The sequence below is a fragment of the Strix aluco genome, chromosome 21 (genome assembly GCF_031877795.1).
Source record: "Strix aluco isolate bStrAlu1 chromosome 21, bStrAlu1.hap1, whole genome shotgun sequence".
Taxonomy (NCBI): Eukaryota; Metazoa; Chordata; class Aves; order Strigiformes; family Strigidae; genus Strix; species Strix aluco.
The window spans coordinates 6,208,251-6,221,651 of NC_133951.1; the positions used below are offsets into that span (position 1 = coordinate 6,208,251).

The 13,401-nt window shown below is 58.6% G+C and overlaps 3 protein-coding genes across 3 annotated transcripts; all 3 read left to right on the forward strand.

Annotated features, from left to right (window-relative positions):
- The first annotated feature begins 727 nt into the window (after nucleotides 1-727).
- On the forward strand, nucleotides 728-2,947 carry LOC141932973 (uncharacterized). Its single transcript, XM_074847224.1, has 4 exons — nucleotides 728-823; nucleotides 1,926-2,017; nucleotides 2,133-2,247; nucleotides 2,416-2,947. Exons 1-4 carry the CDS (start codon nucleotides 728-730, stop codon nucleotides 2,737-2,739), a joined length of 627 nt encoding a protein of 208 aa, XP_074703325.1. The 3' UTR covers nucleotides 2,740-2,947.
- Nucleotides 2,831-4,070, forward strand: LOC141932974 (glutamine-rich protein 2-like). Its single transcript, XM_074847225.1, has 4 exons — nucleotides 2,831-3,013; nucleotides 3,240-3,314; nucleotides 3,624-3,788; nucleotides 3,945-4,070. The coding sequence occupies exons 1-4, from the start codon at nucleotides 2,831-2,833 to the stop codon at nucleotides 4,068-4,070; spliced, it is 549 nt and encodes a 182-aa protein (XP_074703326.1).
- Nucleotides 4,071-9,033: 4,963 nt separating this feature from the next.
- On the forward strand, nucleotides 9,034-11,907 carry LOC141932975 (fas-binding factor 1 homolog). Its single transcript, XM_074847226.1, has 6 exons — nucleotides 9,034-9,104; nucleotides 9,820-9,966; nucleotides 10,168-10,301; nucleotides 10,664-10,766; nucleotides 10,885-11,283; nucleotides 11,790-11,907. The coding sequence occupies exons 2-6, from the start codon at nucleotides 9,962-9,964 to the stop codon at nucleotides 11,905-11,907; spliced, it is 759 nt and encodes a 252-aa protein (XP_074703327.1). The 5' UTR covers nucleotides 9,034-9,104; nucleotides 9,820-9,961.
- Nucleotides 11,908-13,401: the final 1,494 nt, after the last annotated feature.

The window sequence follows — 13,401 nt, forward strand, 5'->3', positions numbered from 1 at the left end:
CGGTGCCAGACGGTACTCACGGGCCAGGCACTAGCATGCTGAGGGGCCGGTCGCAGGACAGGCAGTGAAAATGGGCCAGCAGCTGCCTGTGGGGGGGGCGGGGAAAGGGCTGGGTGAGTTCCTGGGGGGGATACAGCCCTGCCTGCACACAGGCAGGCAGCTGGCAGGCAGCAGCAAGGTGCTGGGCACTGCATTGTAATGAGGTATGGTATTTGCGGGGGGAACCGCAGGGTTTTGAGCCTGGCTTACCCCCCACCCCACCCCACCCCAACAAGGTCACAACCCACCAGCTGACTACAAAATCAAGGGGGTACGATGGGGGAGAGCAGTTGGTTGTGGGCTCCCGCTTGGGAAAAAGCTCCACCTCATATTAGGCACCGGAGAATCCACTGAGGGGAGCACCCAAAAACCACCATTATGGGAACTACGACCACAGGCACGCACAGCACCCCAGTCCCATGGGAACTGGGGGTACCAGCAAGGACAGAACGGGGCTGTTCCTGTACCTCTTGCTGGGGTACAAACGCCGGGCCTGGGGGGTGCAGGATTCCCACATTTTTCAGGATGAGTTTTGTCACAGCTGCCCCGAGGACAGGGACACGCTCGCCTCGGCCCTGCGGGCACCTCCGAAACCTGGCAGCTGCCTGTGTTGGGGCTGGGACAGCCCCGGCTCCCCCATCCACACGGCCACATGTCCCCAGCCATGACACCCCCAGGTCCCCCCGCCATGTCTCTTCTAGGGACTGCAGTTTCCCTGCCCAGTACCTCTCCATTCGTGACACGACTTATGCCAGGTCTCAGCACACCTTTCTCCCATCTGACGGTGAGGGGTGGCAGAAGGGGGCTGGGGAAAAGCAGCCCCAAGCAATGGGGGTGGCGTAAGAGAAAGGAGGGGATGTGTGTCCCCAGGGCTGGGGGCAGAGAAGGGGTTATGGTGCTTCGCTCCGGAGGTGGGAATCATCAGCTGCCCCGAGCCCGGCAGCAGTGGGGTCAGTGCCTTCCTCTTTCCATCAATGGCAGCGTTGGAAGAGGGACAAGGGGGTGACAATCCATGAGCAGATAAGGAAACCTGCTCAGTGATGCTCATCCCGCGGGATAAGCGATAGCCAACCAGCGGGCTTGGGGGGGGGATTCGCTTTTGGCGTTAAAGCCATGTCCTGCTGCCACCCTTCCCACCGCGGTCCCCATCTCCCACCACCTTCAGCAGCAACGGAGCGTCATCATCCTCCTCCTTTAGTGTGGGCTCCCCCAGACCCTTTTGGGGGCCACAAGCTCCCTGTCAGGAGCCATCGGGGCCAAAAAGGGGTTCATGGAGGCCAGGGGGTGTCAGGGAGAGCGTGGCAGCACGGGGCCGGCACAGACCCTGGGAGGGGGGTTGGACAGGGGCTGGTTTCAGCTCCTCTGGCCACACGTGGCCGCAGGACAAGGGATGCTGCGACCCCTCCTTATGCATGATGGGAAGATCCCAGCCCAGGATCCCCTGGCATCCAAACCACCACTCCAGGGGTGCAGCCAGGGGCCCCCAGCACCCAAACCACCACCCCAGGGGTGCAGCCAGGGGCCCCCAGCACCCAAACCACCACTCCAGGGGTGCAGCCAGGGGCCCCCAGCACCCAAACCACCACCCCAGGGGTGCAGCCAGGGATCCCCAGCACCCAAACCACCACCCCAGGGGTGCAGCCAACACCTCCAGGGACCCAAGGAGGAGGAGCAGGGGTTCAGCCAAGCCCCTCCCACATGGACTCCAGCCTTTCTGGCACTGAGAAAGTCCCTGCTTTCTCAGGGAAGGTGAGCTGGCAGCAGTCCCTGGGGGGGCTGCGGGGATGCCAAGGGGGAGTTGGGCAGGGAGGAGGCAGCTGAAGGGCCCCTGGGCTGGGACAACAGAGGGGGCTGTGCCCTGACTCATCCACCACTGCCTTTCCCAGATCAGGCAGCTGGAAGATGCCGTCGGAAAGCTGGAGGTAGCTGGAGCCAACTGGAAAGGGGATGTCAGCGAGCAGATCACCCTGCAACTGGGGTAAAAGGACGGACAGGGTTTCCTACCCTGCAGGAGGAGCACGGGGGGACAAGGGACACCCCCTGAGTGGCCCTGTGGAGGCTAAGCCTGCCTGTGCCCCTGTCTCACTGACCAGGTCCACGCTGCAGGAGATGAGGCGTAAGCTGAAGGAGCTGGAAGAGCAGCAGGAGATGACCAAGGCCACGCTGGAGCGGTTGGTGGCCAAGACGGCTGATGAGCTGCAGGAGCAGGTGAGGTCCAGGGGCAGCGCTCCCACCGCCACAGCTCGGTGGGGTGGTCCTGGAGGGGTTTCCAGCCACATCCCCTGGCTGGCTGGGGCCATCGAGCCTCCACAGCACCCGGATTTGTTGACTGCATCCACCTCATCTCAGAGCCGACTCCTTCTCCCCTTCCTGCAGCTGGGCGAGCCGAGGGCGATGGTGGCGAGCACAGGGCAGGAGCAGGCAGAGGCGCAGGCAGCGTGCCCCGTCTGCAGCGGGGACATCAGCAAGCAGGTGGGGCAGCTCCTGCAGTGCTACGAGAAGCTCCAGGAGGTGGTGGACGATTTCATGTCGCGGCAGGCAGTGGGCAAGGTGGTAAGGCAGCTGCCAGGGAGGAGCCAGGTAAGGAGATGCCGGCATGGAGGGCTTGGGAGGGGGTTGCCAGCACCCCCCCAGCTGGTTGTGCTTTGCTGTAATGTGGGGGAGCCCCTCACCGCCTCCCAGATTAGTTGGTACAAGTGAGCAGCATGGAAGGAAATTAAAGCCTTGATGCAAATGTCCTGTTGGCACTGAGAGCCCATGGCCACCGGGCAAGTAACCTGGGTCTGTCCCCATGGGGGCTGCCAGCCCCGCCTTGCACAGCACCACCTTGTCATCTTCCTCCCTGAAGCAGGACGAGGAGCTGCTGAAGCGCATCCAGGCCACCATCACGCAGGTGCAAGGGGACTACGAGAAGGTCAACTCTGTCACCGGGAACCTCCTGAATGACCGTCACCAGAAGGAGAAAGATAGCGAGGTAGGTGGCTGAAACCCCCTCAGGGTCAGAGTATCTTCCAGGCAGACCCCAGGCTGGGGACCACAAGGGATTTGTCTGCACCCCCCCAAACCTTGCAGCCCTGTGGAGGTTCAATGTACCTTTCCTGGAGGTTTGGGTGAGGTGGGGGGAGCGGGGGTTGCTCAGCTGGCCAGGAGGCAGCTCCAACCCTGCCACGGTGTCATGGGATGCTTTTCTGTGTTGGAAGGCTCTGTTCTGGTCCCTGGAGAGGCTGGAGAAGGAGAAAGCGAACAAGGAAGACCTGGTGCTGGGAATTGATGTGGTATGGCCTTGGGGGGTCCTGGCACCACCCAAGGGGGTGCTGGGCAGGGTGACAAACACCCCTTGTGCCTTGGGGGCTCAGTGGCAGAACTGGCCTGGGGGAGGGAGGATTTCCAGACTGGCTGTGGCTCCTTCCCCAGGTGCCTCTGTCTTCCCCTGGGTCCCTTCAGCTGGTGTGACCAGCCCCACAGGGGTGATGGGGCGAGTGGGGCCACGTAGCCACTTCTCCCTGTCCTCCTGCCACGAGCTGGCCCTGCCCATCATCCCTCCATCCTTTCCTCACTGCTCTCCTGCCTTTCCCCGCTGCTAGAAAGCAGACAAAACCGCCCTGGCCGGCAAAGTGAGTCGCACCCAGTTTGACGCGAGCATGGAGCGGCTGAATGAGATGATCCAGGAGACGCTGAGCCGGGTGACAGGGCAGGAGCAGGGCTGGCACCAGGTCCAGTGGCAGCTCAGTGAAGAGATGGACTCCGAGGTGAGGGGTGGCACGTCCCCGCTGCGCAAAACTGGCACCTTCGGGGCTTGGCAGCCTAAGGCAGCATCCCTCTGAGGATCCCCCCTCCTGGCTTTTCATGGGGAACATGATGTCCCAGCCCGGGGCAGCTGGCTGAGGGTGTGTGTCTGTCCGTAGCTGGACCGCCTGGAGCTGGGGCCTTTCCGGCAGCAGCTGGAGGAGCACTGGAGGAGCATCCTGGAGCAGCTCAAGGAGAAGGAGCCGCTGACGGAGGCTGACGATGCAGCTGGGATGAAGAAGTGAGTGCGATGGGGGTGGCGATGGCTTCTCCTCCCACCGGTAGCAGGTTCCCGATGTTAAAGGAGGCACGAGGAGGGGGACCTGCAGGATGGAGGCCTCCCGAACCAAAACTGGGATGTGGGTGCAAAGGTTTTCTGGAGCAAGGGTGGGGAACGGCGACTCGTCCCCCTGGGCAGGGGTGTGACACGCGGTGCCGCAGAGCTGGGTTGTGACCTGCCCTCCTGGCGAGGGGCAGGGGGGTAATTAGCGCTGACGAAGTGATGAAACCGGTGTGAGGGCTGGTTGGGATGGCAGCTACGGGTGCCTGCGCCCTTCGCCTCCCATCCCTGCCTGCCCTGGGCAGCCACAGGCAGCTGCCAGGTTTCGGAGGTGCCCACAGGGCCGAGGCGAGCGTGTCCCTGTCCTCGGGGCAGCTGTGACAAAACTCATCCTGAAAAATGTGGGAATCCTGCATCCCCCAGGCCCAGCATTTGTACCCCAGCAAGAGGTACAGGAACACCCCCATTCTGTCCTTGCTGGTACCCCCAGTTCCCATGTTGTGCCTTGGAGAGGGCGCATTGATAGAGGTAGGGTAAGTTGTAATTGGAGCGTTTTCAGGTGCGTAATCCATTGTAGGCCTTTTCCTGTTGTTATGGAGCCCGGAAAGTCAAAGGTGGCACATTGTAAATCTTCAGAACGAGCAACCATATTTTCCCATAGCTGTTGCTTCCAGCAGACGAGGATCGTATCAGGTTCCTTTCCAAAGTGTAACAGAGCCAAAACAGCAACAATGGTGACAAAAGCAGCTTTGTTGGTATTTTGGCAAGCCCAGGCTAAGGGCACGGGCTTACCATGTGTGCCTTGGAACAGGATGCCTACTGTCCCATGTTCAGAAATGAAGCAGCCTGCTGCGACTGACTGTGTCGGGTCCCATCGCTGCAACGGCTGCTGCTGTCATAAGATAGCCTGTATGAGTTCCAAATTGTTTTGACACTCTTTCGTGAGTGTTCTGGGCTCCCACAGGTGTTCGCCTTTTAGTAGTTCATAAAAGGGTTTCATAAATCCCAAGGGGATGCAGACAAAGGTGCGGAGCCACTGTAAGGCCCCAACTAATTTCTGAGCGTCATGGAGAGTGGCAACGCTCGGGGTGAGAGCCACTGGCTGCGGACTTATGTTGTTCCCTGTCAACATCATGCCCAGGTATTGTAATCGCGTACCACGTTGAATTTTTGCTTCGGCAATGCTCAGATTATGTCGTTGAAGTAAGGCCTTGGCGCGTTGGAACAGGTGTTCTACCTGCTGTTCTGTAGGTGCCGCTAGTAGTATGTCGTCCATATAGTGTATTACATGGTGGTTAGGCTCACCTTCTCTTAAGGGTGCGATGGCCCTGGCCACGTATAGCTGGCAAATGACAGGCGAGTTCTTCATACCCTGTCCCCCGCTTGATGGAGGTCCAAGCGGGCTCCTTCTTCTCCAATTTGGCTACGTCCATAAAGGCCTGTTTGCCAGCTTCGGTAGCGGCCGTGAATTCTCTGGGCCGCAGTCGTAACTGAGCCGGCATCGTTGCAAAAGCACCCCGCCCTAATAGGCGGTCATGGGTAGGCCCGTGTAAGGGGTGCTGTTGATTGGCGGCCGCATGGACTACAGCAGTAACTCGGCTTCCCCATGCCTCCTTCCACAGCAAATACATTGCTGGTTTTAACACCGCTTTCGCCAGCTGTCGCATGTCAGAGGGGGTCAGTGGCAATGCCAAAATGGTTTCTAAGAGCAAAGTTGTTTCTGGGTGTCCTAAGCCGTGTTCAGCAACTGCCTTAAATAGGGTTTGCACGGCCTTCGCGTCAAGCGGATACCACTCCTGCTGCCCTGTGGGGGTAACCCTGACTGGGTAGGCATGTATTGCTGCAGGCTCAAGCTTCACCCCCGACATAATGCACTCCTTGGCTATACGTTGCCAATCTGTGGGTGTCCTCGGCGCAGGGGATGGCGCCAAGCCCCCCCCCACCAGCCGCCTGTTCTAACTGCAGCGGATAGTTTAGCCAGTTCCGTCGTCAGCCCTTTCATTCCCTCCGGGCGGCTCTAACCATCAGTGGACCTCCCGCTGGTTGGGCCGCGCCCCCCAACCTCCCTCATGCTTCCATTTTTGGTCATGTTCTGCTTCGTCGCTCTCCGATTCGCCATCCGACCCTATCCGGGTCCTTGGCTCCCGCCAATGAGCGAACGGGTCGCTCAGTTCCCTTATATGGCGAGGCTCTGCCGGCCCCACTGCACTCCATGGCGGGCACGCACGGGGGTTTGAGGAGCGCCCGGCAACCAATCAAGGAGCGAGTCCTGCCCAGGTTGCCCTCCTTGGCCCGGCCCTTGGGCGACTTGCCCCTGCTCTTGTGGTTGCCTGACCGCCCCCATATCCACCCCCGAACGCTGCACGCTGCGTGTTCGCGCGCCCCTTTTCTGCTGATTCTTGTTTACGCACGTCGGTCTCCACCCTCTGCATCTCCTCCCAAGGGTACACAGGGGGGGTGCTGGGGGCGCAGACGGGATCGCACCCTTCTTCCCCTGTTCTCCGCCCCCGTCTCCCCCCCGATGGCTTGCCTTCTATGGGCCACGCCTCTAGCTTCCCTACTATGTCTTCCCCCTCCTCATCGTCAGAGCTCGCCGTGAGCTCCTCCGTTTGGGTGGTCTCCTCCGCGAGACCCCGCAGACCCTTCTTCGCATCGCGCCATGCCTGTTGCTCCTCCGGGGTAGCTATCATCATCGCGTTTGCCTTCCCCCAAGCCACTAAGTGCTCTGGCCTTCCCAGCTTGGCCTGCTCCGTCAGCACCGCCTCTATCTGCGGCCAGAGCCCCGGCTTCGTGCCGTCTATTGGCTCCGGCAACACGCCGAGCCCCATCAAATTTTGTAGCATAGCTTTCAGTGTCTTCGACTTCACAGAAGCCTTATGTTGCTTGCCCCATCTTTTCAGTACCTGAATTATGGCATCCATGGCGCGCTGGCCGCGGAGTCTCCCGTCCTGCGTGGAGCTCCTCCACCCCCTGCTGGGCACCGACGACGGTAACTGTAGATCACGTCGGGGCCACCACTTATTGTAGCCGGCTCTGCATCTTTAAGCCTGCCTATCCACCTGTTGGTGGCGCTCAGGTCGCAGGGCCAGATACCGCAGGGGGTTAAGACCTTCTCGGGGACATCAGTACAGACACCAACGTGGTGGTTACAAAACGTCAGTTTATTGAACTGCCCAACTTGCACATATATGCTCGCTAAGCACCTCCTCCGTGGGTGCGCCTTCGGCATTACAGGCCTACCCATTACCTTATTTAGTAACAAAGGAAAGAAGGGGAGGTTGTAACTACTCTTTCCGTACATCGCGAGATCTTCCGAGTGCCATTCCCTAGAGTGGTCCTTATAATTGCTTCCATCCCACCCCTCAGCCTGACTCACTCACCCAGCTGTGCTTGCGCTCCAGGCATTCCCAGTCACTGAGCTGTGGGAATGCTACTGGATCAGCCTGCTGTGCGGGATGGGGAGTTTCGTGTAGGACTTCTCTGACCCAGGAGGGCAGAAATCAATATTCAGACAGGCGATGGCTTGTGTTCTCGTGCTGCTCAAGTATTATATTGAAGTAGGTTATCTTAAAGGGGAGAAGTCTTGCTAGCCAGGGTGTCCAAAACTTGGCGCTTGAGAAGCCTCTGTGGCTAGAATCCTGGCAAGACCTGAGCTTACAAAGAGGAGAGGCACAAAGTGCGTTGGTAGGACACTTTGCTGCACTCCCCGTAGAGAGCATAAAATCTGGGGGGTGCAGGTGGGCCAGGGAAGTGTTACAAAATGCTGGATGTTCCTCTTTGCTTCAGTGGTTGGATCAGCCCAGATTATCACCGAATGACACGTGCATGCCCATCACCGTGTCCTGTCCGTGCTGGAGTTTTTGTACCGCATTCCCTGTGTAAACCAGCACCTCTGGCAGGCGAGAGGTTTGGCTTATGGACAGCAAGTCCCTGGCCCGTATCAGAGGCTGGTTGCTGTTCGGTGCAAGTCTGAAGACTGTGTTACGTCTGGACACTCTCAGTGCATCCTAGTTCATCTCTCTGTTATTTTTTATAGTGCTGCTGGAAGCCTTTCAGGATAAAGGACAAAGCCTGCTACACATGTAGTTTTTCCATGAACCATGTCAGTGCAAAAGTAGAGTCAGGAGGGAGTGGAACCTTATTTCCCAGTACATCTCTTCCCTGTGTGTCGGATAGCACAGCTCATCCATGCATCCTTTTGCTTCAAATTGTTGATTGCACTGAGCTTGTAGAACTGAGTTTGAACTGAATTTTGTCCTGCTCTTTCCATTAATCCACTTAAAAAAAAAAAAAAACACCAGCAAATTTGCTCCTGTAAATTTCCTTAAGCTTTCTTTGCCTGAGCAGATATTATTAAGGTGCTTATGCCCTCTGAAAGAGCCTTGTGTGTTTGGTGATACGAGAGAAAGCAAGCAAGCTGCAGTGCGAGTCACAAATCCTTCAGATGAATTAGTGAGTCCAGCAGGTGAAAAATTGCACCTGGTAAAGCATGTGCCCTTTGAGAGGTGTTGCTCAGAGAAGTCCCTTTGTTGTTCCCAGTCATGAAATACCATTTTTTTTTAAATTCCAAGTCCTGTTCTGGAGCACAAAGAAAGTCACTGACGTTTCCCATAAACTAGGTGCTGCTTTGTAGCTCTCCTTGCACAGGGATCTGTGAACTATTTGGATTTGCTTACTGTGTCTGAGGTCAGTACGAGGTGCCCACAGAAACTGAGAGTTTCATCTTTACGCAGCAGTGCTATTCATTTAAGGAGGAAAACAATGGTTAAATGAGTGGTTCCCCACTGAGGTGGGTGTCAGGGTAATGTAAAGCACGTGCCTGTATCTGTGCACCAGTAAGACACAGTTAAGGGCCTCTTGTGTGGTGGAGCTGTTGCGGTTTGACTCAAGGCTAACTGACCTGGGCTTTTATTTTTCTTCTTTAGTGATGATGATGGCCAAGGAGAAACCGCCAATAACTGTGGTTGGAGACGTTGGAGGAAGAATTGCCATCATTGTGGTATGGGTGTGATGGAGAGGAGCGGGGGGGTGGCTTCCTCCCAGCATCTTTTCTTGAGCTGCTTTATCCCAGAGGGTAGGAGGGACTGCTGGTGTAGGGGTGGGAACAGGATTGTTACCACTGTTTTCTCCAGTTTTGCTGGTGGCTTTGGTTATTTCAGCTTTCTGCTGAAAACCCTTCGTATTTCAGTGCTTTAAGCTCTGAAATCTCCTTGCTCCCTTGAATCTACAAATATCAGATGTGTACAAATACTCAACAAATCCAGGACATGCAGAGAAATCTCCTGAAGTATTTAAAAAAAAAAAAAAAAACAAACAAACCAACCAACCATAAAAAAAGCTCACTGAGCTTTTCTTACATGCTGTGCCATGCTGCAGTGTAACTAATCAACATGCAGCTGCTATCACTGTGAAAAAAAATACCTTGCTGAAGATAAGCTCTGTTTGCCTGTGAGCATGTGCAGGGACTAGTTTGTTTCCAAGACACAATATTTGTTCTGCACACTAGCAAAAGGGTCTGTAAATTGGGGAAACGGTGTCCACAGATTTAAGTTGTGCACGTGGCTGTGCTTGAATCTCAACAGCAGCTGAAGTAGCCAGGGATTATATTCTTTTTGGCTATGTTTGTGGCCAAAGCTGCAGTACCTTGCAGATCCACTCCTGCCCTGCAGGCATGGTAAACTTCTGGTTTTGGTGTTATTTCTGTCTCTTCTCAGGATGACATCATCGATGATGTGGAAAGCTTTGTAGCTGCTGCAGAGATCCTGAAAGAGCGTGGAGCCTACAAGATTTCTGTGATGGCTACTCACGGGCTCCTGTCAGCAGATGTCCCCCGTCTCATAGAGGAATCCTCCATCGATGAGGTGCGTCTGCTTTCTGGGCTTGTGTCTTGAGATGGTGCCGCCATGGTGGGTGGGGGATGCTGAGCTTGTGCCTGTGGGTCCCCAAAAGGGGCAGGAGCAGCCTTGTGTGGCAGAGAAGAGGCAGAGCAGGCTGGCAAGGCTGTGTGAGGAGGACCAGCCCTGCCTGCGGGAGAAACCCATCTGCCGCTGTGTCCCCAACAGAGAGGAGGTCCGGCCAGCCCGCGCCAAGCTGGATGAGTTGCTGGGACGAGGCTCCATGACCAGAACCCTGGAAGTGCCAGACCTGGGAGAGCGCCGGGAGGTCAAACTGGCGAAGGAGTACCAAAAGCAGCTGGGTGAGCAGAGCCAGGGACGCTGGGAAGGGCTGCAGAGGTGGCAGCGTTGGCCTGGGCGAGCAAGATTGATTTCTACTGCCCTTACAGGGGAAATGCCCTTCTGCCCTCGCGGCAGCCTGGCAGCATTTGCACAGGAGCTGTAACTCGGCTGCCTTTGGCCGTGGGCTGATTCCCAACAAAAGTTTTTCAGCCACTCTGAGGAGGCCCCTTGCTCGCCGGTTTCTGGGCAAGACGTTTCCAGCGGTGTTTTCCCAGATGCAGCACTGTCAGTGGGAATTGCAGGGGGGGAGGAGGAGGAGGGCTGGAGTCTTTGCCGTTGGCTGCTCCTCTGGGCGCTGACTCAAGGCCGCTTGTCTGAACAGAGAAGGAAGAGGGTCGGCACAAGGACGATTTTGTGTTTGGAGCATACCAGCCCAAGGTGGCCTCCACAGCCAAGGGCCGGCCGGCGAGAAGGCAGCCTCTGAGGTATTGTGCTCTCTGCGTGTCTGTAGCTGCAGCCAGCGGGCACGCTGCCCCTGCAGCAGAGCGGGCAGGGTCCCCGGTGTCCCTTCGCAGACAGGGATGCGACTGCTTCTCCTCACAGCAGGTTTTCAGCTGAGAAGAACAACGAACTTAAAGCAGAGCCCCTCTCCAAAGCTCCTCTGTCAGCCAGCCAGAGCCCCGCACGGGGCCGCAGAAATAGAAGTGGCTGGCTGGGCTTGAAACGTGAAGAATTTTTTGATTTGGAGCTGTCGTCTCCAGCAAAGGCCAGTCCTGCAGGGAGCTCCCCCAGCCCTGCCGCAGCTGGGCAGCCCGGCCCCGCCAGACAGCTCCTGGCTGCAGAGGAGGCAGCCGCTAAAACTGACCCGGTGGAGGAGGAGGAGGACTGGCTGAGTGCTGCCTTGGCTCGGAAAAAAGCCCAAGCGCAGGCGAAGGCCCAGGAGAGGACCGCCAAGCCCTCCGAAGTCCCAGGCGAAGGGCTGAATCCCGGCTCTCCTGTCAGGTAAAGGCATGGTTGATGGCCGCAGCGCTCCCATCTGCTCCGCGTGTAGCTGCTCCAGCAGGAGCTCTCAGAAACCCTGGGCTCGGATCTGAGAAATGAATTTTAAGCACTGTCTTGTCTCGGGTTGGGGTAATAACGTGGGGCTGTGTCCCAGTGATCCAGCGCGCAGTCCCCTCCCACCTCTGGGCTCTCCTGCCGGTTGTAGCCAAGAGGACACACAGTGCCGTGGGTCCCGCGGAGCTGTCCTGGATCAGCACACCCCCACGAGCTCCTCCCTGTGCTCCTCGTTGCTGCCTTCATTCCCCTTCCTTCCTCCTAGTTGAGGCAAAGCACCTCCTCCAGCTGAGTCGACACGGAGCCAGGTCACCTGGGCAGCAGTGGGGTTGGGCTGGAGATGTGTAGAGGAGGGACTGCAGGAGGCTGGGGCTGGGTGGCCGTTCCCAGGCTGGGAGGAGATGCTCTCCTCAGGGCTTTACCTCCCCGAGAGCGTCCCTGTGTGTGCACAGGTTAGCACAGCCAGGGCACAGCTGCGGGCGAGACACGTGCCTGCCTTTGGGGGCTGAGGGTCCCACCAGAAAGCCCCCGAAGCTGAAGGGCCTGGGTCTTTTCTCTCTGTCCCTGTAGGCTGAGTCCCCAGCCCTGGGCTTGCTGCATGAGAGGAGGCTGGGGGCTCCCGCTGCACAGCCCCACGAGGATGCAACGGGCTGTCAGGCAAGGCAGCAGCCATGGCCCCACTCAACCTGTCCCAGCTGCTGGACATCGCCATCGGGACGCCCCAGGTCGGGGCCGTCAACTTCCCGGCGCTGCACAGCCTGCTGCAGGCCATGCTCAGGCACCTGGGCCTGCAGGACCTGCCTGCCCTGGGCCAAGGGCGCAGCCCAACCCCCCTCCTGGGGCGGGACCAGCCCCCCGAGGCACCCCCGAGAGAAGAAGGGGGACAGGGCGGAGGCCCAGGCACAGAGTCGCTCACCCCCGCGAAGGACCCGCTGCAGGGGACCGTGAGCACCCCCCAGGACGCCTCCGTGGCTGCTGACGCGGGGCAGATGAAGGCAAAGATTGAAGAGAATGAGAGCAGCATCTCCAAGGTATGTCCCTCCCAGGTGCCCTCCGACTGCTGAAGGAGACCCATGCCTGTCCAGCTGTGCTGGATCTGCTCTTTCCCCGTGGCCCTGGTGAGCTGGTCATGGCCATGGCAGGTCCCTGCACCCTACGCAAGGGACACCAGGAGGCAGGAGCTGGGCTGTCCCAGCTGCAGTGTTTAATTTCAGTGACTCGTTTCACAGGAGGCAGCTGACTCCCCCGTGAAGCCTGAGGTCAGGCTGAGACCAGACACAGCTCATCACATGTGGCTTCAGCACCACTGAGACACAGACCTGGGCTAGACAGGGCAGCGCAGGGAGGGCTGTAAAACTCCACAGACCGGGGACAAGCACAGCTGACCCCTCTCCAGCACATCTCTGCTCCCCTGCCCTGCCCAGGCCCCCCCTGCATCCCTTCAGCCCCACCCTGGGAAGGGCTCTCCCTCTCCAGGGCAGGGCCAACCTGCACCCCAGGGGCCGGGTCCCTGTGTCCCCTACTTCTGGCTGTGCTGTCGTGTTTGCTCCAGCTCCACGACAGTATGGGAGCGCCCGGCAAGGTGGGGGGGGGAGCGGTGGCATGTACGGGATGGCCACGATGTGCCTGGGGAGGGCAGGAGCCGTGGGTGGGTGACAGGGGACACACGACCCACCCCAGCTCGGGGCAGTGCCCCAAAACCCACAGGCTTGTACCCCATTGGCATCCCACTGCCCCCAGGGAGGGGCTCAGGAGGGCTGCACCCCCCCAGGCAGACACCCTAACCCCCGTGCCGGGCACAGCGGGGCACTGCCAGCACCCGTCTCTCCTCCGAATCACCCACGCACCCCCCGATGCACCGGTGCCAGACGGTACTCACGGGCCAGGCACCAGCATGCTGAGGGGCCGGTCGCAGGACAGGCAGTGAAAATGGGCCAGCAGCTGCCTGTGGGGGGGGCGGGGAAAGGGCTGGGTGAGTTCCTGGGGGGGATACAGCCCTGCCTGCACACAGGCAGGCAGCTGGCAGGCAGCAGCAAGGTGCTGGGCACTGCATTGTAATGAGGT